The 23,219-nt window shown below is 48.1% G+C and overlaps 1 protein-coding gene across 1 annotated transcript; it reads left to right on the top strand.

The window, feature by feature from the left end:
- Positions 1-6,867: 6,867 nt before the first annotated feature.
- HJURP (Holliday junction recognition protein) lies at positions 6,868-23,066 on the top strand (the record flags this gene model as incomplete). The annotated part of the gene is made up of 9 exons (XM_081052211.1): positions 6,868-6,963; positions 7,258-7,324; positions 9,645-9,697; positions 11,831-11,930; positions 13,697-13,758; positions 15,059-15,151; positions 16,149-16,227; positions 18,111-19,663; positions 22,792-23,066. 9 exons carry the CDS (start codon positions 6,868-6,870, stop codon positions 22,828-22,830), a joined length of 2,142 nt encoding a protein of 713 aa, XP_080908337.1. The 3' UTR covers positions 22,831-23,066.
- Between the last annotated feature and the right edge of the window lie 153 nt (positions 23,067-23,219).

The following is a 23,219-nucleotide window of genomic DNA, read 5'->3' as shown; positions in this document are numbered from 1 at the left end:
GAAGCAACTAAAAATTAACCCTTTCCTAAAAAAACAGAAAGTTCTGGGGAGAAGCAGCAAAACGTGTCTCCTTCAGAGCAAGAACAAGAACGCATTTTACCTGAAGGACAGGTAGGAAAGAAAATCTACTCTGTGGGGAGGGGCAGGATACCATCTTGAGCCCAAAATTCCAGACCAATACCAGGCAAAGATGTCCAAACACAGATACAAGGCAAAATTTAGCTTCCATGGCGGTGGGAATAAGTAGTTAAAACTGAAAAAAGAAAAACACAACAGCTGCAGCCCCCACACCAAGACCCTGGTACACATCAGCTGCGTACAGGTCATAGAAATAAGGGAAATTTATTTTTATGAAATGCCTGAGCAAGCCTTTTTTCCTACTGTTTTTCTTATTTGAAGAAATTCTTTATATAGTCTAGATATTAACCCTTTATTACCGGGTAGAGTTTTCTGTCTTGCAAATATCTTCTCCAAGTCTGTGGTTTAACATTTATTTTATTTATGCATATACGAGTGTGTATACATAATATGTATATATATAATATTATACATATATGTATATATATATATATATATATATATATATATAGAGAGAGAGAGAGAGAGAGAGAGAGAGAGAGAGAGAAAATGTATACACACTATAAGATAACCGCTCTTAAAATGTGTATACATTTTTTGGCACCCCGGTGTGCATGAGTGTATGTGTGTGTGGGTGGATGGGTGTGTATTAGGAGTTTCAGAAGGTGAAGTAAGAAGAGGGCAGAATAAGATGTCTGAGCATTTTCTAAAAGTAATATAAGACATCAAACCAGAGACCTGAGAACAGAAAACAAACAGGAAAAAATATCACACACCTCTAGACACATCACAGTCAAACAGCTAAAAAATAAGATAAAATCTTGATGGCATACCAAAAAAGGCACATAACATACAAAGGAACAAAAATAAGAATTGTGGTAGATACCGGTAGTTTATCAGAAATTATATAATACAGAAGACAATGGAGTGACATTTAAAGTAGTGGGGGGAAATTGAACTGTAAGAATTCCATAACCACCAAAAACATTTGTTGATTGAGAGCCAAATGAATACTTTTTCAGACAAAAAAAAAAAAAGCCAAGAAAATCTATTGCCAGCAGACATACATAAGAAATGTTAAAGGACATTTTTCAGGCAGAAGAAATATGATAACAAAGAAATGAAGATCTCCAGAAATGGTAAAAATGAAAGCATGCAAAATACTTTTAAGTTTTTAATTGCCCTAAAGGATAATTGACTATCTAAAGCAAAAAAAGAGAAATAATGTGTTATGGGGTTTACAACATATGTAATAGTAAAATATATAACAATAACACAAGGGCAGGGTGGAGAAATTGTAAGTATACTCTTGTAAGGTTCTTATACAATGTTTGAAGTTATATAATATCACTTGAAGATAGGTTTGCGATAAATTAAAAATGTGTATAGCAGGGGTGGCCAGATGGTTCAGTTGGTTAGAGCGCAAGCTCTCAACAATACAGTAGCCTGTTCAATTCCCTCATGAGATGGTGGGCTGAGCCCCCTGCAACTAAGACTGAAAACGGCAACTGGACTTGGAGCTGAGCTGCGCCCTCCACAACTAGATTGAAAGACAACGACTTGGAGCTGATGGGCTCTGGAGAAACACACTGTCCCCCAATATTCCCCACTAAAATTTATTATTTTAAAATGTGTATTGTAAACCCTAGGACAACTATTTTTTTTAAATGTTAAGCCAACAGTGGAGATAATGCAATTATAGAAGACAATTTCTCTAAAAGTAGGCTGAAATAGAGGAAAAGAGAATAAATAACACATAGGACAATAGAAAACAACTAGAAAGTAGATTGCATCCCAACCTTATAAATAATTATGTTAAATGCAAGCAGTCTAAACTCACCAAATAAAAAGCAGAAATCTCAAATTAGACTTTTCTTTTTAATTTTAAGCAATACTCAGCTACATGCTGTCCACAAGAAATGCACTTTAAACATAAAGACATCAATAAGTTTTTTTAAAGGAATAGAAAAGGACGTACCATTTAAACACTAATCAAAACGAAAATGGAATGGTTATATTAATAATAGACAAATTAGACTTCAGAACAAGAACATCCCAGAGACAAAGAAAGACATTATCAAATGAAAAAGTGATCCATTCACTAAGAAGACATAAAAACCCTATGAGGATAACAGCAGAGTTTTATACAGGAAGCAAAAACTTGTAGCATTGAATGAAGAAATAAACAAATCCACAATTTAGTTGGAAAATTCAAAACTCTGTCCTCAGTAATTGATAGAATTCTTTTGAAAATCAATAAAGATATGAAAGGCCTGAACAACACAACCAAACAACTTGACTTCATTGACACACGACAGCAGAACACACCTTCTGTTCAAATGCACAATCACCAAGACTGACCATATTTTGGACCATAAAAACTCCTCAACGAATATAAAAGAGATGTATTGTAAGGAACTGGCTCACGTCACTATGGAGGCCGAGAAGTCCACACGGTCAGCCCACTGCAAGCTGGAGACCCAGGAAGCTGGTGGTGTAGTTCCAGTCTGAGTCTGGCGACCTGAGAACCAGGAGGCCTGATTGCTTAAGTCCCAGTCCAAGAGCAGGAAAAGTCCAAACTCAGTCAGGCAGAGACGGCAAATTCTCCTCCATCTTTTTGTTCTAGTCAGGCCCTCAACGCGTGCGATGAAGCCCACCCACCTTGGGGAGGGTAACCTGCTTTACTCAGTCTACCAATTCAAATGCTAATCTTTCGTCAAGGTACAAGGATGAGGTATTGAAATGGGAGTTGTTGTTTTTTCTGTCAAATACATTCAAAATTATAGAATGAAGAAAATTCATTAAAACTTGGAAAATATATATCCCACTCAGCAACAGAAAAAAATCTGGGATATAAGCAAGATATTTAAAATATGTAAACAAGTGAGAATTCCTTTTAAAAAAATTTTTAATTCTGTACATTTTATAATAATGTTAAGAAATAATTGTGATAAATGACAGAGAAATTATTCTTATTTGTTGCAATAAGAACATTAGAAGCAATAGTGATAGTACTTGAGTATTAAAAGGTAAAGATAGTTGAGAGAAGATGTAACACTATTACTATAAAAGCTAATGTTAAATAAGGACTGGATTCACCAAAACTTTTCCAAAAACACAACAGCTGCCCTCTGTACTTTTTAAACTAACTCCAATAAGCTACGGGCGGTAAGAAGGAACTACAATGGGTTGAGGAAAGAAGAAAGGAATGGGCAATCCCAGGACATTTCCAAAGTAGGTAAATTTTTTTGAAAAGTATTTAGCAAATTACCAATTAACCTGGTGCCTCCTGTTGTAAAGTTATTCACACATAATAATGGAAGAGCTGATCTTTGCTCCAGAGGAAGAGGTCCTGAGAGTTTTCAGATCCATAAATAATGGGACTGATTAAAAATAGGTCATCCAAATCTATCTAATTGCCTTCTATTTTTAATGTAAATTCTTTTCATTGATTTTTAAAATGGATAGCCCATTAAAACACATTAATCATGACCCTAAAAGTGTATCTGTAGTGCAAAAAGCCTAAGGTGAAGAATAAAAAGCAATTTCCCACCACATGAAACTGAGGCAGGAACATCACCAAAGAAAGCTGGAGCCCTACTTTTCCCAGGAAAAAACACATTTCTGGGTAAAAGCTGGGAGGTGAGGTATCATTATGATAAAACGTTGTTGAACTGTATGACAGCGGTTTTAGAATGTCTGGAACCATGTGTGTCCTATTTAGGTAAATGGTCTCTAATTTTGTAGAGGCAAGGTAAAATACATGATTGGCTCTGCTGTGTTACATATCACATGAGAAATGCACACTCACAATCGCGGGATACAATTCATTCTAGAAAATGCAGCTAAGGAAAACTATGGGAATACTAAAAGTAATCCATCATCCAGCGATAACACCAGAAACATTTTGATAAATACATACTCAAATTGTTAAAACATACAACACATATTTTTTAAAGGCAGATATATAATACGTTTGTAACCTCCATTTATTCTAAGAAAAAAAATCATACGTTTTTGATACCAATAAATATAATTCGTCAAAACTGTAGTTAATGGAACACAGATATGTATCACTATTTACTCAACCTTCTTTCTAGGATTGGACTTCATAAACAGTGCTTCACTAAAGATCCTACAGCTAAATCCTTGCCAACATTCTTAATTACTTAATTCCTTAGGATAGATCTCAAAAAGTAGACTCAGTAAATCAAAGAATAAACACGTTTTTGAGCTTGGACTGACACCTTTTGGAAAGTCAATTGTTTTTCAGCTATTTCACAGTCCCTTTGTTTCCATCAGCCCCAGAATGACAGAAGAAAGTGAACCCTTTTCTTGACGGCCTAACGGATGGGGCTTGATACTTGGGACTGACATCTCAGACTCACGTTTTTGCTGTCACGTAGCAAGAAGTTTTTGTAAACGCTGGGAACCGCCCAAAGCTGTGCTTCTCCAACCACAGAGAGGTGGTGACATTTCACACCTTGCCAACCTAAAATTATGTACATGGCAGTTCTATGCAGAATAAATCCTCATTTGTTATATAAAGTGTTGTCACGCAGGGGACCCTGCTCACTGCGCCATTTGTCGTGCGGGGCGTCCGGCGGGGTGTAAGGTGGGGTCTCTTCTCCCGCTCCCCACATAAGAACACAGGACATGGTGAGGCCAAACAGGAACACCCACGGAGCCATAAGTAGGGGAGTCATATCACTATAGTCTCACCGTCGGCATCCGCCTCTCTGCAATCCGCTCTTGCTAGCCCCCATTCTTTTCTGCTAGCGTAGCCACAGCAGTTATATTAGTGGCCAATGGCTCACTGGTTACAGCTGACGGCCAACTAGCCACAGCTGCTGGCCATCTGATCACAGTTGATGGCCATTTACTACCCGAGCCAGCACCTTTCTATGTGAGGCCAAGAGCCTGGAAACTGCTTTTGGGGGCTTTGTCCCCACAGTTGTATAAAATTCAGGCACATTTTATGATCGCAAACATAAAATAATTCCTGCGAGAAAGATTTCCTATGTGTAATACATAATTTTAAGCAGCACTTTGAGGGGTGAAAATTCTGGCCATGCCAGCAGAGGGACACTGTTCAGGCTCAGCCCAAAATGGAGATCCTGTGGCAGGGCTGACCACTTCCTCATCTCTGCTGCCCCCGGAAACCCCTGGAGACCCAGAGGGGCTACACCAGCCACTTCCACTACCAGGGAAGGAGTTCACTTGGGATCCTTCCCTGTCACGTGGGGGTGAAGCGTGGTGGAAGAGGAGTTTGCCTAGCAGGTCTGGGTTCCTGGGGTCACATGTTAGGCTGCTACAGGTGTCTGTGGGGGTCATGGGAGGTGTTTGTAGGGAATGGTGTCAAATTGGGAGCATCAAGTCTCCAAATGTGACAGTTACATGTCTGGAAAACAACCTGAGTGCGCCAACACAGAGTGGAAGGAACAGCAGGTTAAGTTCCTGAACACTCTCTGGAGGGGAGGAGGGGGAAACCTCAGCTGACTCACGAAAACTGAAAAGCTTCTAACCGACTGTGTACCCTCAGGTCCCAGTTCCGGGCTGGGTTCCCCAGGTGGCAGCACGTGACGCAGAGTCAGTGCGCAGGGTGTTAATGAGGGCGCACCCCTCGGGTGGGCGGCTGGCAAAGAGTGGAGCCTGGGCAGGGTGCCGGGCCGATTCCGGGAGGGACTCAGGCGCCTCCGCTGGCCACCACGGGACTGAAATGCCCGTCTTCATATTCCCGCTGGATTGGGGGCTGCACGACCGCGGGTGAGGGGTCCTCTGCGCCGGGGAAGGAGCCCGCCGCCGGCCCCCCAGCAGCTGCGGCGTCTCGCAGGCGGGTCTGGGCGGCCCGGCTCTGAGTCCATTACATTTTCCGGACAGGACGCTACTGAGCCCCGACGTGCTCCTCAGCTCCCTGGGCCCCGTTCCTGCTGGATGGCACGGCAGCACCGGGGTGCAGCTGGGCGGAGATGAGGCGCCCGGCGAGGCACCCAAGGGTGCTGTTAGGCCCTTACGTCTCGTCCTGTGGTCGCTGTCAGCGCCGGCACGCGCGTGGGACTAAGCTACGAAGCGGAACAGAACCTCTCTAACGTGCACCCCGTAAACTCCACCAACCGTACTGGAGGAAAGACCGAATCACCTTTCTGTACTTGGGAGAAAACCGTGACAACACGAATACCAACCACGAGTCTGAGCGCGCAGTACAAATACACACACGAAACAGGTGTGCCACGCGAGTAATAAAACCAGGACCTTTTCCTGGACTCCCCAACGTTTACGCTACTTCTTTCTGAATGCATGTCCCCTTTCCTGCCTCCTCTCGGATTCGTCACGTGGGGTCTCCTCCGTGGCCCCCCGCTCTCGTGACAGCGCGAGGGCGCGAGGCGGGCGCGTGCACGCGCCGGCTCCGGGGAGGGCGCGGGGCGACGACTGGGTGCGGGCCGCCCCCCACTCGGCGGCGAGTCCCGGCGCAGGTCACCCGGGCATCTCCGGTGCACAACCCGGGAAATAACACGGGCTGCCCAGGACTCGCCACTAACGGGCACCCGAACCCGCGAAGGGACGACCGCGCCTTTGCGTGCGCACGCGCGGCGGCACACCCCGCCCACGACGTCGGAGCCGTGCGGGACCGTGTTTGAAAGGCCCAATCAGCGCCCAGCCTCTCCACGCCAGCCAATGGGAAGCCCGAGGGGCGGCCAGGAAGGGCGGAGCCCCTATTTGAACTGGGGCGCGAAGCGGAGCTCCCAGTCCCATTGCCTGCGGGAGTCGGGGTTCGGGGCTCCGCGCGCCATGGAAGGCGAGGTCCTAGGGGAGGACGCACTGCTGCAGAAGCTCAGGGACAGCCGCCGCCGCTTCCAGCGTCACATGCAGCAGTTGCTAGAAAAGGTGCGGCCCCAGCGGCCCGCGGGGAGGGGCGCGAGGCCGGCGGGGCAGGGGAGGACGGCGTTGGGGGCCGGGGCTAGGAGAAGAGCGGCGGGGAGGGAGGTGGGGACAGGGCGGGGAGGCCTGGACCGGGGAAGGGGGCTTAGGGCTGGAGATCGGGAGAGAGGAGGCTGGATTTAGGGTGGGGGGAGCAGGGGAGGGAGTGGGGAGGTTCCCAGACTTCAGCCTCGTGCTGTCCCGGCTCAGCGGCTACTCGCGACCTTCGGACCTGACGGGGCGCCCCTTTCTCTCCTGCAGTACAACCAACCCTTCGAGGATGCCCCGCTGGTGCAAATGTCCACGCTGACCTACATGACACCCCAGGGTAGGCGTCGTTTCCCGCTTCTGAATTTTTACAGTGAAGAGTGTGAGCAGAATAGTGTCTTCCTAGAGCTTGAAATGCTGCCCCTGCTCTCTTAGGAAAATAATACCTGTTCGCCTAATAGGAACTAAAACATTACTAGTTCCCTTGAACCAATGAGTTAAATTACTTCTTCCAAACAGAAGTACTTATCAAAACAGAATTCTGAAGACAGATGCGCGTAGTGGTTAAAAATGCCCCTGCCTGGGTTGGCATCCCAGCAGGCCATATAATAGCCGGGTCAGCTTGGACCTGTTGTTTTCGCCAGGCTATGTGTCAGTTTCTTTATCTGTAAAATGGGAAGATGATGACAATAATATCTACTTGGTACAAATGTTGTGACAGTTACATGTGAGTGCTTGTGAAGTTCTTGGAACAGTGCCCTGCGCTAGCACACTCGTATCGACTGTTATTTGACCTGTTTGACTTGGAGTTCCAACTGTCCTTGAGATGCTGTGCATTTGAAACTTGGCTGGAATCTAGGGAGAAGGAGCCTTTCTGTTTAATGGTTGGTGTTGCGAACTGACTTGAATCTCATGGAATCTCTTTAGTAAATAGCTGGGAAAAGTTTGCACGGGATGAAAGTTTGTCACGTCCTCCCGTTCAGCCTTATTACCAGCTCATTACTACTAATGAAAGCAAATCTCAGATTCAGTTTTACCAAGTGTTGGACAGACAGGTACAAAGAGGTTTCATAAGACCTGCTCCTTAAATGAAGACCTAGCCGTCTTCCTTCTCAGTGGACCCAGCCATGCCTTGGTAGAAAAGTTTCCGCAGGCAGGAGATAAGGGATTCCAGCTTCAGGTTTCTGTTGCTCTCATCTGCAGTAGGCAGTGACAACTGCCACCCTTGGGCAGGACCCAGGGCTCTGCAGGAATCGTGCTGACGGACTTCACTGAGCACGGGCGGTGTCTGGAATATCTTGGCCAGTTCACATGTCTTCAGTGCTACTAATTTCACCAGTGAAAGCTCATTTCGGACTCCCGTTTTGATGAGAACAGTAGTTGAAGTATCTGAACACCTCGAGAGCAATTACACTTAACACATAGAAGACCATGTGGAGAGCTTGTTAAAACACAGATTCCCGGGGCTCCTGACTGCGATGCTGGATTCAGTAGGTCTGCAGGCTAACAAGCTCCTGGCCGGTGACAGCACAGGTCCCCTGACCTGTTGCTTAGCCTGGAGAGGCACTCAACGAGGGAGTGGCCTGTCTGACTAAATGCCAGCCGACCACCCTTGCAGCAGGAATGCCCACTTAGGGGAACTGACACTCCCACGCAGTATGGTGACGTCAGCACGAAAGTAATAGTGGTTCACATGTGTTGGCAGCTAAGCACGTGCTTCTAAGGGTCTCATGTTTTTGATTCTCAACACTGTGAGGTAGGCACTGTCCTTAGAATCATCCTCATTTCCTAGTGGGTGATACAGCAGGGAGAAGTTACGGAGCTTATCCCGTGTCACTCAGCCAAAGTGACAAAGCCTGGGTTTAACACCAAGAGCATGTGCTTGAGCGTCACCCTGTTCTGGAAAGGCTGCATGACACAGTGGTCAGGAACACGTCACTGTCCCCGGTTCACAGCCTGGCTCCACCACACAGGCAAGTGTCCTGGGCTAGTTACGTGACCTTCTTTCTGTGCCTCCGTCTGTACAGTGAACTTGGTGAGTGCCTATCCCGGAGGGAGTTAGGAGTCCTGGTCAAGTGACATGTGAGGGACTTTTCGTGAAGATGGCATGAGGTGCACTTGGAAAGAGTTTAGAATAGAGCCTGGCATGTTGAAAGCACCGTGGAAGTTTTTGCTGCTATTAACATCATTAACAACCATCTCAAGCCTTGAAACGCAACGACCTCTTCTGATTATCTGGAATCGATCTGGGAGCAAATGAAGGTTTAGGAAGGGATTACGTGTCTTGCCCAGGCTCTGTGACTAGGAAGCGGCACGACTCCAACACTCAGTGTTGGTCTCTGTGCTTAGGGCCTGCTCTATACGTGTGGAGACTGCCCTGTTTTCATTCAGCTTTGTGGCTTCATGATGATGTTGGACCAGCGGCTGCCCCCTGGGTAGGAGAGATTTTCATTACTGACAGGTTTTTGTCTAATCTTGATTTTTTTTTTTTTTAAGACTTCAACCTCACAAAGATGAAAAACAACAAAAGATCAGAAATATAGCTTGGTTTTAATATTATAACTTTCTTTTGCCTGTCACTTTAGTTTTCTATGAATGCAGATTAAACAGAGTTGGGGTTCAGGATTACTTACGTAGTAATTTTTATTTCATTTCTTAAGGATGGAGAGTTTGGGGTGGAAGACTAATAAAGAAAAACAAAGGACAAACCCAGGTATTTAATGTCACATTTTATTGCCACCATGCCTTGCCATGGAGAACTACTGATGGAATAAAGTGTGGGTGAGCTGAACAGCACCAAGGGCTTCTGGAGGCCACCACAGGGCAGTTCTTCCATGGCTTTCTCACCATAGTGACCCATTTGCCTGTTTCGAAGGATGTGTTGACAAGCCTTTCTTCTATTGCTTGTCGAGTGCAAGGAGGAGCTGTGTGACTTAAGCCCTTTCTGTGCTCCCGTGTCTCCTCTGCCATAGGCTGAGGGGTTCAGACAACTGGACCCGGGTGCAAAGCTGGGCCAGCTGGGTAGACCTCTCCCAGCCCCACGCATCAGCCACAGCTTTGAATTTACTGAAAACACCAACTCCAGGTCCTTCTAGGGAAGAAAAAGGCCTCTTTTCCTCTCCTGAAAGGGGAAGAGGAGAGATTATGGAGAGCAATCCGGGTGCAGGAGCATGTTTCTTTCCTTCCGTGTTGCCCTACCTTTCCAAACCCAGGTGTGGTTGTTTGGTTTTTCCTGAGCTTATCCATGGGCACTGCGGCTACGCCACCTGTATGTCCGCTAGGAGGTGCCGACACAGCTGCCTTCCTGCCGTGGAGTCTTGCACCATAGTAACTGTTGCAAGGATATCTGCTGTTCTCTTAGTCACCGCTCCTCAGCCAAGGAGCCTGGGCCCGAGAATGAACCCCGGGGCTAGAGCTCCAAAGCAATTAACAGCAGTTTTGCAGTCAGTTCTGCCTGATGAATTACTTGAACATTACCTGTAATGCTTTTAGTCATAGAAACGTTAGGAATACATATAACTGCGAGCTTAAAATGGACCTGACTTTTCCAGATAGTCATTCACGCTACTTTAGCATAAGTAATTCCGCTTTATAAGTAATTCCGCTTTATAATACACATATAAGTACACATTTTTTACCCTCTCTTTTCCACTTAATGTATATTGTGAGCACGCCTCTTCCATTGTATAATTCAAACACCTCTTTTTTTCACTGCTCTCTTGTCGATCAGCATTTAGCAGTTTGCACCTTCCTTTATTGTAAATCAGGCCCAGAACACTTTTTCTGTAAAGTGACAGATGGTAGTGTCTTGAGCTTTCCTGGCCATGGGGTCTCTGTCACAGCTACGCAGCTCTGTGTTGTCAGGGGGAGGCAGCCATGAATATCAGGTGTGGCTGGGTACCCATAAAACTTCACTTATAAGACACCTGTTATAAATACTCCTTGGAAAACCAGCCTGGCCTCTTCCCAGTACTGATGTCACCCCTTTTCAGAAGTGGAATCATTAGGTCAAAGGATATGCACTCTTTATACATAATTTTGATACCCACCAATCAATGTTTGGTCCTGGTGGCAAAATGTTGTCACCTGGACATTTTGTAAGGTTTTTGCTTAAAATGTAGGAGTACCCCTGTCTGGGGCGGGGCGATCTACAGAATTTTAAACCCCCTTCCTGAGATTAGAAAACCGGGCATAGACTGTGATGAGAGCTCGGCCACCTATAACCTCACCGACGTTGCCATGGCGAGTTCTGCCACACCTCCAGACACAGCAGCCACAAAACTGTTCCGTGAGCCACAGGAGTAGCCTCTGACCGCCCTGCGAGTGTGGCTTAGGCTTAAACTGGGTCTACGCTCACAGGGTCACACTACCTGCTGAAGCTCATAAAGAAACTGGAGACCTCACAACACCAAGATAAACACACTGTGTAGGTCACACAAAGTCCCTCAGGGGCCTTGAGTGTCTGGATTCTACCTGATCTAGTAACAAATCTGTCCTGTGTCAGTTTGCTTTGTCGTTTGCCATCATCTGTGGGCCGGGTCCATCCCTCACACATGGCTCGACGTCTCACTTTCCCTGCTCCCTCACTCACCATCCAAGTGGTTTTTGAAGTAGCAGCCCTGGGCACAACCGGAGCAGAAAAGCTTGTTCCTTTTCCCAGGGGAACCTCCACCAGCCACTATGAGTTTTGAGGCCTTTTGTCCCGAAATATGCTAGAAGAGAAACTTGCGAGACTCCCTGTTCTCTCATATGTTAAAGGAAGGATTGTGGGCTTGTCACTTGACAGTGGCTTTGAAATGTGCTGTGACTGAAACAAGCCTGTCTTTATCACCTTTTGTACTTGGAGGGCTCCCCGGTGAAGGCGGTTGACAGGAAAGAGGGCTCCGTACAAGCCACAGCCAGAGGGCACAAGCCGCCAGCGCCCTGCACACAAGATCTGGGAGACGGTGAGTGTCCTGGGCTGGGCAGTGAGGTGAGGAGGGGCTGGGTCTGACCTGTCTCTGTTACACTTCAAGTCTAGATTCCTCACTGACTTGCTCTAAGGTCTTTTAAAAACGAAAACACTGCCCTATTATTTCCTTCTAAGCTCCCCGTAGGAGCTGTCTTGCTCACACCGTGATACGTGACACAAACGGTATTCAAATGTTCTAAAATAATGAACACACGGGCCTCATCCCCTACCCCATTTTTTTTAAACATTTTGAAAAAAAAAAAGTTTTTTCCAAGAATTTAATACGATTTGCCCTTATGAGGTGGTAGCAGGAATCACCGACTTCCACGGAAAGTCTTCCTGCCTCCGCAGTCATCCTTTTTCCTTCTTGTTTCCATAGGGGCCTCCTTTGAACCTTCTGGAAAGCCTGGCCTTGGCCTCAGTGGCACTGAGCCCTCGGGTTTTCCTCCTCCCTCTCCTTCCTTCTCAGCACCTCTGTCGGCCCACCTCCCGTCTTCACAAGATGCCCTTTCTCAAGAGTTGGGCTGAGCCCCTCACTCTGACAGAACGCCCTGCCCAGACCCTGCCTGGATGTGTTTATTGTCTAGCGGCCTCTCTTCTTCAATCCTTTGTCTAAACTTTCTACATCTAAACTGAAAGTCAACCCACAGACTTGTCCTCACTACAAGATTCTAGAGCATGAGCCAGAAATCCAGGGTCCTCCTTATCGCAGCATCTCCCTCATTCCTCATATCCAGGACACTTCTGTCCTGTCTTTTGCTTCCCACCAACTCTCATGCCCCTGTGCCCCCACTACTCCCCCACAGATTCAGCTCAGGGCACCAGCTCCGGGCTCCCTCTGCCCCACTGACACCTTTGATCGTGTGAATCTGGTCACGCCACTTCCCTGTTGAAAGCACTTCAGTGGATTCCCACTTTTCTGGGTGGAAAGCAGAACCCAGACCCTGCCTGACCCGCCCACAGTGTTCTCGCTGCCCCCAGGAAGCTCCCTGGTTTCCAGATCAGAACCCACCTTTATGTAAGCTCCTTATACCTGGCTCTTCCCCTTAAAGCAGTGAAACAGCTGTGTAATTACAGACTGTGTACTTGGCTGGAATTGGCCTATCGACAGCCTTTGTCCATCTACCCAGCCTGTCTCTGACACCTGGCCTGCCAGGTAATATGGGTTGAGTCCTAAAGGGAAAACTGGTGATCTTAATGGAGGTGTTTACTCATAGATGGTATTTGCCTGCTGGTGTTCATCCAAATGTTAGCTTTAGGTCCACGAATTTCCTAGACTGTTTGAAGTCATTAGAATAGTTATTGTAGAGCTGCACTGTCCAGTATGGTAGTCCTAGCCACCTGTGGCTGTTCACATTAATTGAAATTTAGGTACAATTTTAAATTCAGCTCCCCAGCCTCACTAGCCACAGGCCAAGTGCTCAGCAGCCACGTGTGGCCAGTGGCTGACGTCCTGGCCTACGGAGAGGGGACTTCCCGTCACTGCAGGAAGTCCTGTTGGCCGCTGCTGGGCTGGAGTGACTCAGCTCCTGGAGCACAGGTCATTCAAAGAGGGAGAGGTGATAGAGAAGCTGCTCTTCTCTGTCTGCACTACTGATCATCAGGCACAGTGACAGGCGGCTGTGCCCTTGTTAAGGGGAGTGCTTGAAGCCAAAGGAAGTTTTACTGTAGAACAACGGCAAGCGGTACGAACAGCATCCTGGAGAGAAAACTGCAAGCGCTCTTCAAAGTTCTGATTGGAGTTTCCTGTTTTGCTTTTAGATTCAGAAAGCAGTGCTGACGCAACTTTATACCGGGAGGACCTGGCTGATGGGACCTTAACGGTAAGACTGGCCTTTTGTCGTGAGGGGACAGAGTCGGGCTGGGGTGCAAAGTACACCCTCCTTACCCACACCTGTCCTGGGGTCCTCTTCAGAGGCTCGCTCTTGGCTATTCCTGCCCCTCAAGTCTTTGGTCCCCCCCTAGTGTGTCCCCTAAGGCAGCAAGTCACTCCTTCTCAGTCTAACACTTGGCAGCCTCACGACTCCCACTTCAAGCCTGATGTGCTGGACGTCTGCTGATGTTAGATGACGTTCCCTCTGCAAACAGAAGAATCACAGCTTGACCTCGATGGAGCACGCAGTAGAGAAAGTGGGGTGCTAAGTCGGTCTCTCCCCGTAGAGGCCGTGTCAGGAGGAAGGGTCCCAGGGAGGAGTTCCAGGGGAGCCCTGGACAGCCCAATGACGTTGACTCGTGAGGCCACATGATCAGGCAGGCCGTGGTTCTATGTCTGCTCCCCGCCGTCCCAGAAACCCCCGTCTCCTTGGAAGACCTGCGTCTCCCCTTTCCTGTCCATTGGGGTAGACGAGCACACACACAGCCTATCTCCCACTGGAGCTCTTACCTGGCCCTGTGCAGACGCTGGAATCACTGGACCATGCTTTTGCTCTAAAATCGCTGTTGTGCAGGGATTTGCTCATACACTCATGTGTGACTTTGAGTGTCTCAAAGATTAAGGGAGTGACCCTGGCAGAGGAATGGGGGTACTTTTTGAAGTCTTACATGAGGGTGGTGGCCGTGAAGGGGAAGTGGGTGGCCCAGCCCGACTGTAGGGAACACTGAGCAGTGCGTGTCTGTGTTACCCCCGTCTGCGTCCATCGCCCCTGCTTCACCTCACTCAGGTGCAGAGAGAGGAGACTGAGACCCGCTGTCTCCAGGGTGTGGCAGGTGAGGGACAGAGAGGTGACCGTTCCTGCCTCCTGAGTGGGAGCACTAAACTAATAAAGTGTGCTGATTGGAGTCAGTTCTAGTAGTTGAGTCCTGAACTCACCCAAGAATATGCAGATGGCTTTACATTTCTTTCTGTTCTAGTAACACTGTCATAAACCTCTGCAGACTTGTATTTTTGTCTTTTTACTTTCTTTCGGATCGTTACCCCTGGGACATTCCCTGAAGTCAGAGTCCCGAGTCAGGTGCATTTTCAGGGGGGCTGGTGTACTCTATAGGAGCCAGGGAGAGGGAAGGGGACCTGGAGGCCTTCACTTAGAGGTGTGCACATCAGCAAGCTTGCCAGTGTGCTCCAGAATCCAAGAGCTCGTCCGTCCCCCAGCGCTCTTACGAATGCTGACTTCTCTTTTGTCTCAGCCTGCGGTGCCTTGGAGCCCTTTGAAAGATGAGCTAAGAAGAAAATACTTGACCCAACTGGACATACTGCTGCAAGATGAAGCATGTTCAGAGGTAACCCGTTTCCCAGTGTGTATGTGTCTTCATGTAACTGACTCGTAAACTGGAGGTGCACTGAGGTACAGACAGGGGGATCACGTTTCTGTTTGCTCTACAGCACCTGTCAAGGGCACGTACAATAATTGTTCTTTCCCTTCACAAGCTCGGGGACTCCTGCTGTTCCTGAGTCAGGTCCCCTAGGGCCGTGGGCTCAGGGAAGCGTGTGGGTGTGCCTCTGCTGCCCGCTGCGCTCTGGGGCGGCTCACGGCCCGACCCTTGGGTGGGGAGGTTTTAAGCAAGGTGATTAGGGAGGCGATGGCTCTACCTCCCACCTTCCCTGGAGTGATGAGGCTGGCATTGGCAGCCAGGTGCCTCTTCCGCGTGTCCTACGGTTCTGCTGTTGGGGGTGAGGCATGACTGGCGATACGGTGAAGCCCTGTGACAGGTGGGCGGCCTCCCCAGCCTCTCCCCCAGGGCTGCTGCCCTCTTGGTTCAGCCAGTTTCCCGGAGCCTTGCCTGAAGAAGAGCAAAAGTGCTAAAGGTACAGGTTCATGTAAGGACGCCCACTCTGTAGTTGAACTAAATTCTCTCAATATCTTTTCATAAACTAGAGGATGTTTTCATACCAAATAAGTAGGAAGTACATGCATGGAGTAAATAATTCAGCTCAAGGAGAGCAAACTTAACAGGAACATTTATGTCTTCTTACTGTGCCGCTGACCAGAGAAAAGCCTGTATAGGAGGACCCGGAATTAGTGAGTGTACCGGAAATGCCTTTTGCCTTTACTCTAAAGCAGCAGGTGGTGGCCCTGCAGAGGGTTTCCTGCAGGCCACCTGCACAGAGCTCCCTGCTCTTACTGACACCTCTTCCTACACTTGTCAGTACTGCTGCTGAGCTCAAAGGCAGTGTCACGCCATCCTGCGGACGTGGCATTGTGGGGAGAACCACCTCGGTGCACCCAGAGCCGACATCTGACAACTCCTTTGTGAAAATCATTTCCTTTGATTTCAGTATGACGATTACGGAGATGGAAACGACACGTGTGTGTCCCTGACCCCTTCACTGGCCTCTCCTCCCAGGCCTGCCCGTGGTGAGTGTGACATAGGAACTTCATGACCCCCGTCCCGTTCACTCGCTGTTAGTGGCGCCACACTGCCCCTCAGCACAGCTCCTTAGGCCAGGCACGCTACCATTTGCCGTAAATGTTTCATCAACGTAAATTATTAAGTGTTGAAAAATGAACTGCTTTTTTTCTGTGGGACTAGCCTGCTCATTGCTAATTAGCTCTTTATCCCAACTTACTATTTTGAAATTTTTTAAATCTCTAGAGACATAGCACTCCATACAATAAATATCCTTCATCTACATTTGACAACATTTGGTCACATTTGCTTAAACACACACACACAGAGACACACACACACAGTATTATATTTATTTGCATCTGTATGTATTATCCCCCAAATACCTCCTACGAGCAGGATAATTCTACATAATACCAGTAAACTTGGCACATGCCGGAAATGCGACATTGACACAATACAATTTCATCCGCTGGTGCCAGTGATGTCCTTTGTAGCCTCTTCTGTTTGTTGAGCCGGTTCAGGATCCACTCAGGCCTCTCCCATTGATTAGTTGTCTCCTTCCGTCCGGAAGGTTCCCTGGCCTTGCTGCTGTCCCTGTTGTCATGTTTCCCACCAGTGATTTCTTAAATAGTCCTGGCTGCCAATAGTCCCTCAGGGTGGCCTCGTCTGGCCTTTTCCTCTTGGTTCAGTTCATGTTAAACATGTTTGGCAAACAAACGACACAGGTGATGTTGTGTCAGCTCGGAACATCTTGCCGTTCGGTCCGGTGACGCTTGAGTCTGGTCGCTTAGCTAAGGAAGGACCCACCAATTTCTCACTGCAGAAGTGCCTTTTTCCTCGTCACCTGGCGGTGATTACCTGGAGGCCTTTTCCCCGGAACCTCTCAGCCCGTGGTTTTAGCGTCTAGTCATGACTATGCTGAGTTGGTGCCTACAAACCAGCCCTTTTCTGCTCCCATGCCTTGAAGGCCTGCCTCCTCCTCCATTTCTTTTTTTTTCCTTCCTTTATCCCTCAGCACGCTTTATTTTATTTTGTTTTTAACTTTTCTAGAATCAGTAAGAACTCATAGACTTTTTTTTTTTAATTACGTGTTAGAATCCATTGCCGGTATTCAGTTTGTGTCTCCATCTGTTTTGAGCATTTTGTCCCCCAACCCTTCAATTCCATTGTTGACACACACACACACACACACACACACACACACACACACACTTAATAACGTATGTTCATTTGGTCAGTTGTGCAATACAAAGTAATTTCATATGGGGGCGCCTGTTACTCCTCTGCTCGACAATCTGCTGAAGGCGGTTTGAGATCTCCAAGCAGCTCTTTTTATCCTCGGACAGTATCCTGCCGCAGGATTCCGTTCAGAGAACTGTGTTCAGTTATTTAGGTTGTTTTCTCCTTCAGTTATAGTTTGATACACAGGGTCATATTTCTCTGTCTATTTAATTTTAGAGTGATCCCCATCTTTGTTGGTTTAATTTTACTTTTGAATGTGTGAAACTTAAATTTAACATGCAAAAGTCAAAGCTGCATGAAGAGGAGTATTTAGGACTCATTCGTTCTCCACCTCTCTCTCTGGGCAACAGTGTCATTATATTTTTGGTTCCTAATTAATCTTTGAAAAGGCAACCAAGTTCTAAAGTGTCACCTGGGGAAGAATGAGTCCTTCGGGGAAGGTTGGTGGAGAGGAGAAATTGAATTTCAAGAGCTAGAAAGAAAGCAATCTGAGAAGTGTCTATTTATTCCCGAATCTTTGTGAACTTTTTGTTCTTTGTATTGCTTTAAAAATAAGCAATGATCCAGGCTTCAGTTCCATGATCTCTGCGTAGGCACTGTTTTAAGTGGTGACACACCTTTCCCTTGTGTGTGTGTGTTTGTCCAGGGTACTGTCACAGTGTCTCTGAAGAGAGTCTCGGTGGCCCATTTTCGCCGGCTGCGTCTTCACGCCCTTGTTCAGTAGACATGGCCATAGTGCCCAGGAATGACAGCGTCTCCTTCCAAGACACCAGTGGAAACAGCTTCTTAAGCAGCCAGTCCTTTGTGGCTGCCGACATCTGCACCGTGACAATCAGTGACCTGTACGCGGGCATGCTACACTCGATGAGCCGGCTGCTGAGTGCAAAGCCTTCCTGTATCATCTCCACCAGAACCTTCTCCATTCAGCACTGGAGCTCTAGGTGGAGGCTCAGGAGGAAGAGCAGAATGAACAGGACGTACTACAGGGCGGGCAGGCACTCTCAGAGGAGTTCCCGCGAGAGACTTGCGCTCCGTTCAGAGCCGGTGAAAGAGGCGGGAGTGTTAAGAGATTGCCAGAATTTACGAGACGCTTCTGGCCATAAGGCAGGATTAAAATTGGGGAAAACTTTCCTTGAAGTAAACAAACCCCAAATCCGTAAGTTAGATCCAAGTCGGAAGGAACTTCAGAGGATACCCCAGAGGCTGTCTTCTTGGACTTACGTCGACACCAGGCCCATGCATCGTCTTGATCAGCAAAACAGATTAATGACATTAAAATGGTTAATTTCTCCTGTAAAAATCGTTTGCAGACGAAGAATGCTGCAGGGTGAGGGAGGGAGTCATTACAGAGAGCTCGAAAACCAATTTGATAAGCTTCATCAGGAATATTGCCTAAGCCCCAGGAAGCAGCCATGCCTGACTTCCAGCTCCTCCAGGGTCCACGTGTACAAAGGTGGTTCCAGCCCAGGTGGCCCCTGGGGCTCAGAATCCCACAGGCTGATTAGCTCTCTCAGCAAAGCAAGACCTAAAGTTTTAAATGAGGCTTTTGAAAACCTGGACCAGCGAGCTATTGAAGCGGGAAGATGCCTGGCAAGGAGTAATTCCTTTCCGTCACTTTCGAAGACCCATCCCACGCCGAGCCCAGGCCACTCTGAGCTGACAGCTGACCTTCTTTTTCGAGGAAATAACCTTGGACTATTTAGGAACTCAGTGTCACTCAGCCAACCTGTTTCAGGAGCCAGGATACAAGCTCTAGGCGGTGTAAGAGATCGTTACAATGAAATTAAAGAAAAATTTGACAAGCTTCATCAGAAGTGTTGCCAAAAATCGCCTCCGCGGACAAAGCCACCTTTATACACTGGAGCATCTCTAAATAAAGCAAGTGTGGAACTTCAGAATCAAGAAGATGTCTCAGGAAAATTAAATCCCGACTCTGGCTTTCAGGGTCCCCAAAAGTTGTCACCATCACCCCAGAGGAGCGTAAAACGCTCCCTGGGCTCAATGACAGCTGTTCACCCATGTGCATGCTTTGCTCTCGCCAGAAGCGGCCCTCAGCCCCTTATAAAAAGACACCGGTTATCAGACCCTCAGGTGTGTGGAGGGTGGGCTGATTCCCAGCACCCCTCCCACGCAGTGGGTAGAGCCGACCTGAGGCCGGGGGAGGAAGCCGGCTCTTCACAGCCTGACTGGAAGAAGAAGGTGAGTTTGTTCATCGAATGTGGCTGTTTTTCACCAAGATTCTTCTGTACATGTTAATTTTCTAACCTTTCTCCCAAATTCTGTTCCTTTATATCCAGCACATATTCATGGTAAGACGCATCAGGTGGAGCTGAAAACTTTCCCATAGGAAAAGTTCTATATGTTTTCCACGGGGGTGCCTGGGGGGCTTTCTAAAAAGCCTCACTTCACACGCTCTATCCATCCTTGTCAAAGTGTCATTTCCAACCTCTCCCTCTAACACTCAGTAAATAGCTGTTGTCGGGAGAAGTGGGTGTGGAAATCCTGACTTTCTGCTCACTTCTGGACCTCCTAGTAGGGACAGCAGGAGTCGGCCCTCAGAGAGCCACCAGTGCACACATGCGAGGGGCAGGTTTGCGACGGGCCACACGCTTCTGCTCTGCTGATAACCTCAGCGGCCTTGGCATTGAAGTCCATCTGCACCTACCCACTGCCCTCTACGGTTTAGTTTGAGCAGACCACTTTTTTCATGTGCTGGCACTATTCTGTTTTCTCCAGAGGCGAGATGGCAAAAGGTGGGGTGGGACAAGTCAACGTGAGTCGTTGAACTTGATTTCCTAGCATGCACATCAGTGTGTCCGTGAGCCGGAATTCGGACGACGTGGCTGAGGAGTGCACGTCACTTCTCCGCCGGCTGATGGGACGTGACTCTGAGCTTGGTTTGGCCTGTTGGGGTTTGGTGGTGTGGGCAGGTGGGGCACTGTGTGCCACTTCCTGTTCCCTTCTTCCCGGGCCCGGTGGGTGGCCCCTCAGCAGTCGTTCCCATGGAACTTGTCTCCCCTGAAGAGCCCATTTTCTGCCTTATCACCTCTGCCTGTTTGCCCTGTGATCCCTTCTCAGGGAGTGGTGCGTTTCCTCTCAGAGGTGAACGCTTCCACCTGAATTGTCACTATCACCACCCCCTGGACCCCTGTCGGCCCTTCCCTGCCTTTGCCCACTAGTGTTTCTTGGCATTCAGACCCAGATAGCTCCGCCTCGAAAAATATTTCAAAACCCTTCGAGTGCTTTGGCTACAAATGGGGCTGGGTGTGGTGGATGCTCCTTCCTGAATGAGCCCCGGTGGCTGTCACTGGCTTCTGTCCTCCCAGCTCGGCATCAAGGTCTGCTCTTCTCCCTTCTGCTGCCACCTCCTTCCACTGTCCTGTCTTCTCAGCCCACCTTCCGGCTTGTGCCCACCTGGAACCACCCTAACACCAGCAGCACTTCCTCGTAGCTTGAATCACGGACGAGCCTTTGTCACCAGTGCCCCTGGGGGACCAGCCCCTGGGACTTCTCCAGGTCCTGCCTTGTGTCAGCTCCTCTCTCTCCTTTCCAGGTGGGTTTTCACGGGCACTTTCTTGTCCCTGTCCCCCATTATTTTCTCTTCCCACCCTGCCTCTTCACCCCCTCTCGTTCTTTATCTGCCACCTCTGTAGGCGACCCCATCCTCCCCAGGGAGCACACAGTGCCCCTGGCAGCAGGAAGCTGGACACAGGCAAATTTCTAAGCTGGTGGCTCTGACTCCTTGGCTCAGTATTAGAACTTCCCATTTGTTTTATTTTTTCAATTTATTTCTGAATGTGAAATCGTGTGAGCCAACCAGAAGCAGATGACACCAGACCTGCGTTAGTGTTTGTCTTCCCTGTCAGGTGATAAGTGTTCAGGTTCTGGGAAAGGTTTCCCATCCAGGACCCCTCCTTCTGGCGTCAGGTGAGACCCAGCTTGGAGCTGGAGCAGGAGCAGGAGCAGGAGTCGGCCAGGGGACAGCCAGACCCGGACAGCAGCTGCGTCCCAGATGGCGCTGCTCTGGGCAGGTTCCCCGTGCGTGGGACCTGTCGCTTTCCCTGATGGTGCACGTCTTGCTTGTTTCTGGGCCTCAGGCTGTGACCCCTCCTCCAGGTCCACTAGACCTTTTCAGACCAGACCACCAGCAGGGCTGAGTCCTGTGAGGTTGAGGCTTTCAGGGGTCCGGCCACGTGCTCGTGGCAGGCACTTTGGGAGCCCGAAGCTCGCACACTCCGTCTGCTCTCACGGACCACCTCTCGGGATCACCTTTCTCAGGCGAAAGGGCGAAGTTCACCCAACATGGAAGTCAGCCCAGGACCTTCCCTGAGGCTTCTCCCAACCCGGACACGTCACTACCCCCTCGTCCCGCCGTCCCTGCTTGTGTGAACCTAAACCTCTTCCTCAGGCAGCTCCCTCCCGACCTCTTCCTTGGGTGTGCCTTCCTCACTGTGCCCTCCGATTTGCTCATGCCTCTTGCCTCCCTGGTGCCTGCTGAGTCAGTCCCTGAGCACTGTGGGTCACTGCTGTCCTCCCCTGCCTCGCTCCACCCTTCCCACCGGTGACATCTGCTTTCTCGATGCCCAGTGTAGTGTCCTCCCGTTTTTACCGGCTCAGCCTGGGACCACATGGAGCAGGCCTCGGCTGGGCTTTACAGGGAATGACAAGGCCCAGCGAGGCCACAGGCCTGGAAGCGGGGGACCCAGGAGAGAACTTGGCCTTGGTGGCTCAGCGGGGCCCTTCTGGCGCCCCGAGAATTGGATACATTCCATTTCTGGAGGCCTTATGCAGTTTCGTCTTAAATCGTCTTAAATCACAATATAAATATTAATCTTTTTTTCCTACTTAAATTATAAATTTCTTAAGGGAAGGAACCAAATCTTGTGACTACAGACAGAATTTTAATGGCTAACATCTCAATGCCTTCTGTGCGCCAGACCACATTGAACTTTTTCACACCTTTTTTTCTTAGTACCTCCACGGACCCTTGCATTAGATAGGTTCTGTCTCTTCGTTTTACAAATAAGGAAGAGCAGCTGAAACTCACAAGCAGTGCGTGGGTTGGCCAGGATTGGGGGCGTGGGGGTTACCGTTAGTTGTGTTTGTGAGGGGTTTTGTTTGTTTTTGGTTGTTTGTTGGTTGATTTGGGGGGTTTACTTTTTAACATTCCTTAGGGTATTTATTAAGCAGGGTGGCATTTTCTATAGTGGACATATGAATGTATGTATGGAATGTAATAAATTTAAGACAGTTAAGCTTTTGGTGGCTGGCATTGGGAATTCTAGTGGAGTTTTATTGAAATCATTTTCTTTGTCTTTTTTTTCTAGAGGAAAGAACACATCTTTCAGGATGGAAGCAAAAAGTGATTTTGTGTTAGAAAACTCAGCTAAAAATCTATAGCCAAGTTATTTTAGAGTATTGTCCCTCTTCCCCTTACTCTGTTTTAGAGAAAATGTGTATGTGTGTGTGTAATTCTCAAGAATATGATAGAACTTGCTTCAAAGCAAATTTCAGTGCTGTTGGTTTCATTGAGATGACTGAGTTCTTGTATAGAAATCAATTGGAATAAAGTTGCTCCATTAAAATTATTAATATTATCCTTTATATGGGTATTTTTCTCGTGTTTTCTTTGCTAAACTTAGACCTACCGACAGAATTCTCGCTTATATTTCTTATTTCCTGAGAGAAAGTGTTTGTTGTGAAACCTAAGTTTCAGCCCTGAATACAGTGATCCTTGAAGGAAAATGCAGCTGCT

Source organism: Rhinolophus hipposideros (assembly GCF_964194185.1).
Source record: "Rhinolophus hipposideros genome assembly, chromosome: 6".
NCBI classification, from domain to species: Eukaryota; Metazoa; Chordata; class Mammalia; order Chiroptera; family Rhinolophidae; genus Rhinolophus; species Rhinolophus hipposideros.
The sequence above is the reverse complement of the archived record's forward strand: the minus strand, read 5'-3'. Positions and strand labels throughout refer to the sequence as shown.